Below are 6,813 nucleotides of genomic sequence, written 5' to 3' on the forward strand. Positions count from 1 at the left end.
ACGGAAACTAAAAGCAATCCGAGTGGATAATGGAGGAGAATACCAAGGACAGTTCGAAGAATACTGTCGAGCGAAGGGAATCCGACTTGAGTACACCGTACCGAAGACGCCAGAGCTCAACGGGTTGGCCGAGAGGATGAACCGGACCATCATGGAGAGGGTCCGAAGTATGTTAGCATATGCCAAGCTGTCCAAGACGTTCTGGGCTGAGGCGCTGATGACGGCGGTGTACGTGATAAACAGATCACCCTCAATGCCCTTAGACGGAGATATTCCACAAAGGGTGTGGATCGGCAAAGACGTCTCCTACCGACATCTGAGGGTGTTTGACTATCTTGCCTACGTGCATGTGGCAAAGGACCAAAGGGGAAAACTGGATCTGAAGACGTGGCCATGTATATTTCTCGGATACAGCGATGACGAGTTCGGCTACCGGCTGTGGGAATTAGCCGACAAGGTCATTCGAAGCCGAGGCATAGTCTTCATGGAGGAGAAGACTATTGCCGACTGGTAGATTTTGACGAAATATTTGACCCAGTAGTGAAGATAACATCCATTCAAACTGTGCTGAGCATAGCGGCCAATATGGACCTTGAAATCAAACAGCTGGACGTCAAGATGGCATTTCTGCATGGAGACCTCGAAGACGAAATCTATATGCAACAACCAAAAGGATTCGTCAAGAAGGGAAGAAGAACCTAGTATTCCAGTTGAAGAAGAGTTTGTATGGACTGAAGCAGGCTCCCCAGCAGTGGTACCGAAAGTTTGAATCCTTCATGGCCGACCATGGATACCACAAGGCGCAGGCCCACCACTACGTGTTCGTGAGGAAGTTCGACGGAGGAGATTTCCTCATACTCCTGTTGTACTTGGACGACATGCTGATTGTCGGACAGAACCATATCAAGATCTGAATGCTGAAGAAGGCCTTGAGCAGATCATTCTCAATGAAGGATATGGGTCCAGCAAGATAGATCCTAGGGATGCACATTGTCTGGGACCAGACAAAGAAGTTATTGTGGCTGTCACAAGAGAAGTATGTGACAAAGGTGCTCCAAAGGTTCAATATGGAAAACGCGAAGCCAGTCAGTTTGACACTGCCGACAAACAGCAAGTTGTCCGGGAGACAAAGCCCAAAGACGAAGGCGGAAAAGGTTGAGATGATGAAGGTACCCTACGCCTCAGCAGCCAGAAGCCTTATGTATGCGATGGTTTGCACCAGAACAAACATCGGATATGCTATCGGAGTCGTCAGCCGATTCATGAGCAATCCAGGCAGAGAGCATTGGACAGCAGTGAAGTGGATACTTCGGTACCTAAGAGGCACCTCGAGCATGTGCCTTTGATTCGGTTCAGGTAATCCCCTATTAGAAGGTTTTACCGACTCGGACATGTCCATTGATGCAGATACCATCCAATCCACGTCCGGGTATGTAATGACTTATGCAGGGGGAGCCGTTTCATGGTAGTCGAGGCTGCAGAAGGCCGTGGCGTTGTCAACCACAGAAGTGGAGTATATGGCCGCAACGGAAGCCGGCAAGGAGATAATCTGGATGAAGGAGTTAATCGGAGAGTTGGGGATTCGGCAAGAAGAATTCCCACTCTACTGCGACAACCAAAGCGCCATCCACCTTGTGAAGAATGTCGCCTACCACTCGAGGACCAAGCACATCCAGAGGAGATACCATTGGCTCCAGGAGAGGGTAGAAGAAAAGGAGTTTGCTCTGATGAAGATCCACACAACGAAGAACGGATCGGACATGCTGACGACGGTGTTGTCGGCAGAAAAGCTGAACGCATATCGAAGTTGGGTCGTATTGACGAACCATCCCATCCCAAAGTAAAGGGGGAGTGACTAAAATTTCATGACGAGTAAAAACTTGAGAATTATGGTTGGACATGTATGTGCTAAGCTTAATGATTTCACAAGAGCTTGACAGTTAGCTATCTATTTTTACTGCAAGAGTTCTTATCAACTGTGATTTTATATAAGGTAGATTGACAAACAACAATCGCCATCCTATGAATAATTATGCCTCTCCAAGTCAACGCATAAAGTCTGCATCATCTTTTGTTCGGGGAAAAAAATGCAAAAAGACCATGTATCCTGAAGTGGTTGTTAGTGTGCAGTGAGGAATCCTTAATTTTTGAGAGCAACGTACTAACCTAGAGTGAGAATGAGCAGGCATGCAACTATCTTTGCCAAAAGGAGGAAATCAATGACCCGAGCAATGAGCATATCAACTTGGACTTCTATGAACCTCACATCCTTTGTGTGTAAGTATGATGTTTGACTGGTGAAGAGGTTTCACGGATGAAATGGTGTAAATGGAGGTGAATCACGATGTTAGATGACAAGGCAGCATGTGACCATGATAGTGAGGTGCATCATATGTGCCTAATTTCTCAGGGCATTTGAAGATCAGATATCTAAGATCAAGAAAATAGCTCCGTCAAAATTCCACCGCATAGTAAACCGGCAATTTCGACAAGCTGCATTCCCAAAGTATGTGATCTTCATGCTCCCTGAACATAGCTTACTTGAATCTACTATTTAACACAATGTCATGTACAAGAAACATGCACATCATAATGTCAACTTCAAAAATTCCAATCAGTTATAATAATGCAAATGATGGCATATATCAGGAGTCTCCCTCATGGCCATATATGGGTGTCGCCAGCACTCAAAGAATAATCACAGCTTTCTTTAGCTTCATCACTCCTCATACTATAAGCCAATAGAGGGCTACACAAATGAGCTCACAACCAGGACATTGCAAAGGAGTTACAATAGATCGGGCAATAACAATTTGTCGTGCACATAGGCCCTAGCCTAATCTCACCATCCTTGTCATCGACAAAATTGCAGAGCTTCCCTCATTTCCTCGACCCCTCCAATCTGGATTGACCTATGCTAGAGATCTTTCACAGACAAAAAGTACAATAAATCTGACTAGAGAATCTTACATGTATAAATGAAGAGATTCTTTTGTCATGTCATAGTTCTATTTCTATTTACTTTTTTACTTGGTTATATTTATTTTGGTTTGCGATTTTTCAAAGATGAGATAATGTTTTAAGATGTAATCTCTTGTTTGGTCTTATAGCCATTTTGGCCTCTTAAAAGAAGTTAATATATCTTTCTTTCTTGAAGGTTAAAAAATCTAAAAATAGAGATGCTTCCTGAGGAAAACGCTAGACAGATTTTATAACAAATATTACCGTTGATAATCAAATGTTGGTGGTCGCCCAAAGAAGTGAAGAAAGGCTGTTTGCACATGGGGAGAACAAAGCCATGGGGTTGGCCAATACCTGCATTTAAAAGATATCCCCAAATCATTTAAAGTTGTTTTCAATTCAAAGACTTATTCTTTCTAAAGGTACATCAGAGGTCCACAGAATCAGAGTTAACGTGAAGATCTATTCTCCAGAAAGTGATAATCTGCAGAGAAGATTTAACCCAACAATTGCTGAATTTGTGTTTAGCGTCCATGATAACCAAATCCATTAAGAGGCTATTCTACTATATGCGTATAATCCACATTGCAAAGCATAATCGCATTATTATTGACTTGCATTGTCCTTCATAGGAGGATGCCTGCCTACTATGATGTGCTGTGCCCCATAAAAAAGTACAAAAGTGAAGCATCCATCAAATCATTTCTGTAGTATTATAGATACATTAAATTTTGATTGTATCATAATTCAATGAAATTTCTTAACTATTTATGCATCATCTTGATGGAAATTAAGATTACAGAGAATTTTGGCAGTTATCTATGGCTACATTAATCAACACAAACAAATAAATAAACATGAGGTGGAGGACAATGAACAATGTAAAAATCAAAGGGAGATGATGCACCTTTGCTGATTGGCAATGGTCTAGGATGAACAATAAAAGCGTCATCATCCTCCATGGAATATATCTACAGCATAATTTCCACGTATCTTCCATAGAATAAATCAAATGCTTGCTAATTGGATTGTGGTCAAACTAAATGTTTCCACCTTGCACTCATATCAGTGCAAGGGGAAATTTTAACAATTCAAATAAGCTTGATACTACATTTAACAAGTTGGATGCAATTTGTATCATCCCTAAGATAGACTCAAATCACGGGCTTGTTTTATATTGAATAATATCGTCTCCATGTCATGGATTGATCTCATCCAGCAAGGAATTTATAGTGCTAGGAATATGCTTTTCATTATGCATAATATCACATACCAAAAACTATACAATCATCACTACAAGAGCAGCCGATCGGAGAAACAAGTGGATTACCTCTTTTTGAGTATTTTGCATCGAGGAAGAACTTCATGGGCTAAAGAGGATGCACGGTTGTAGAGAAGCTGTACAGGATGGCCTCTGAAAGCATTAAAAAGGTCCTCAAGGAAGTAGAACTCCAGAGAGGAGTAGAGAAAGCAGATGAGAAATACACAGGAAAGGGCAAAGTATTCCCAGGCAGGGACTTGCAAGGCAGCCTGGAGCAAGGCCATCAATCCGGATGCCATTGGGGCGTGTGTCTGTGTGTGAGTATTGGGTTTAGCTACTGCTTACCCCTGTCTCGTCTGTGGACAGAGAGAGAAGGAGCTGCTTTCTTTCTCATTTCTTTTTCCTTCTCTTTTCCTTTTTGTTGGTCTTATGAGTTTTATTAGAAGTGTCTTCTGAAGTGTGTTGTGTTGTATTGTGGGCCAAGAAGAAGAAGATAAATTATAATGATCGATTTATGATGAAGATGAAGATGATCATTGATGAATAAGAAAACACCTCTTCTTGGACTACATGTTCCGTGTTCGACCCCAGATTTGGCCCGTATTCAATACAAACCCCCAATTTATCTCTCGCGTGTAAGTACTACGTTTCTGTTATTCGATTGTCTGCCAAACAATGAGGAGATCAAGTGGGTTTTGTATATGTTGTCGGCTTTCACAGTGGGCGATAGATGAGGTGTGGTAGCAGTTTAGAGTTGTGTTTTGTGTAAGATGGAAAAAAAGGTTAACGTGATTGGATTTGTCGACAAGGAGGACAGGAGATCAACAAAATATGTTCTACATATATATAAGTTCGGTTTCATCAATAGTGATAGATGAGGATGATTGAAGTTTAGTGCTGCGGTTGTGCAAATACCGAAGCGTGGCCATTAACGTTATGTGATTTGAGTTAGTCAAAACCAAAGGTGGGTGAATTGGGTTTTGTGTATATGTCCAACTTTGGCAACATTATACATATATGAGGGTAACTTGTGTTTATTATTACCCCTTGTGCAAATGAAAAAAAATACTACCTTCTCCAAACACATAATACACACTAGCCCTACATCTTCTCGACTATTGTTTGATCTTGTTGGCTATTTTGGCCAATTACAAGATGCTATTATCCCTCTTTCTTTTCTAATATTTCCTCAAAGATGTTGCTTTTTCTCATCTCTCTCTCTCTCTCTCTCTCTCTCATTCTTAATGGCCAATATTGCCCCTTGAAAGGCACTAATATCTCTTCATTTCCTTTTCCTTGTAGTGATGTTCCTTTTCCTCACTCTCATGGGGAGTCATATGCCATTCTTGCCTCATAAATGAAATCTTTTATTTCTATGGCGTGTGATGTGAAAAGCACATGTTTGTTATAGTCTATAGATTACATCCACATCCTTTCATTCAAGTCTACCTTTTCATCTTCTCTCGGTTGAAATTTTTAAGTAGTTCATTTTAGGATGAATAGCTTCGCACCACATAGAAATGGGAAAGCAACGCAACTACAAAATTTTTTGATAATAATTTATACCCCCAAATGGGATTTAGTTTGTGCCTCTAAATATAATGGCAAGAGGGTTTGGCCCCGAGATTTTTAATTGGTACAACGTTAAGCAAAAATTTACTAATCTTATTTCCGAATTTCATAGTTTGAGAGAGAGAATCTAATGACCATGGTAGATTAATTGTAGAAAATTTGGGCATTTGATAGTCAAAATGCTGACCAATAACATTTATCATAAGACTATTGAACATGGAACTTGGTTAATGATAAAGGTATGTTTAAATGTCACATTATTTGAGGTATAGGATGTGTTTTCAAATGTTGAACATAGGATGGTAATCTCAACTTTAATTCAAAATTTTCTTCTTTAGCAATGGTGGACAAGTCATGTTTCAGCGGTGGCTGAAAATGTTGTAAAAAATTTGAGACTTGTAGAGTCAAAGTGTTATGAAAGTGTTGTGTGTGTGTGTGTGAGCAAGGGAAGGAATCAGCAAAAAACCCAACTTATGCACACAAGAGAAAGACCATACTGATCAACTAAAAATAATCAAGAGCGCGTAAAGGGTGAAGTGGGCTTTATATACGAGTCCTCAAGGAACTACCACATTAAATGTGGTTGGTGGAGTCTAGTCATAGACATTCACTCGAGTACGATTCTATCATAAGAATATCCAATCTTCTTTGACAACTAAATAGAAAGTGACAAGCTAGTTCCTCATGTAACTAGATGTTCTCACACACCACGTTTTCTCCATAAGCACAAGTTCATACAAGTTGAGCTTCATTCTCAACAATGTCAACACATGAAACCGTTGTACATGTGTGAGCAAGAGAAGAATCAAAGAAAAAACCTAAATATAAAATATATACCCAGGAGGGGAATGACAACTTATGCACAAAAGAGAAAATCAAATTGATTAACTAAAAATATTCAAGAGAACACACCATGGGCGAAGAGGGCTTTATATCAAGTCTCTCAAGGAACTACCACATTAAATGTGGTTGGTGGAGTCTAGTCATATACATCCACTCGTGTATGATCCTATCATAAG

The 6,813-nt window shown here is 40.3% G+C and overlaps 1 protein-coding gene across 1 annotated transcript; it reads right to left on the reverse strand.

Annotated features, from left to right (window-relative positions):
• Positions 1–3,184: 3,184 nt before the first annotated feature.
• LOC147855603 (uncharacterized) lies at positions 3,185–4,582 on the reverse strand. Its single transcript, XM_087330513.1, has 2 exons — positions 4,292–4,582; positions 3,185–3,315 (listed from the first exon to the last, which is right to left on the reverse strand). The coding sequence occupies exons 1-2, from the start codon at positions 4,519–4,521 to the stop codon at positions 3,222–3,224; spliced, it is 324 nt and encodes a 107-aa protein (XP_087186639.1). The 5' UTR covers positions 4,522–4,582; the 3' UTR covers positions 3,185–3,221.
• Between the last annotated feature and the right edge of the window lie 2,231 nt (positions 4,583–6,813).

Source organism: Azolla caroliniana, unplaced genomic scaffold (assembly GCF_043228905.1).
Source record: "Azolla caroliniana isolate FFs.n. ecotype wild unplaced genomic scaffold, voAzoCaro1.0.p SCAF_14, whole genome shotgun sequence".
In the NCBI taxonomy this organism is placed as follows: domain Eukaryota; kingdom Viridiplantae; phylum Streptophyta; class Polypodiopsida; order Salviniales; family Salviniaceae; genus Azolla; species Azolla caroliniana.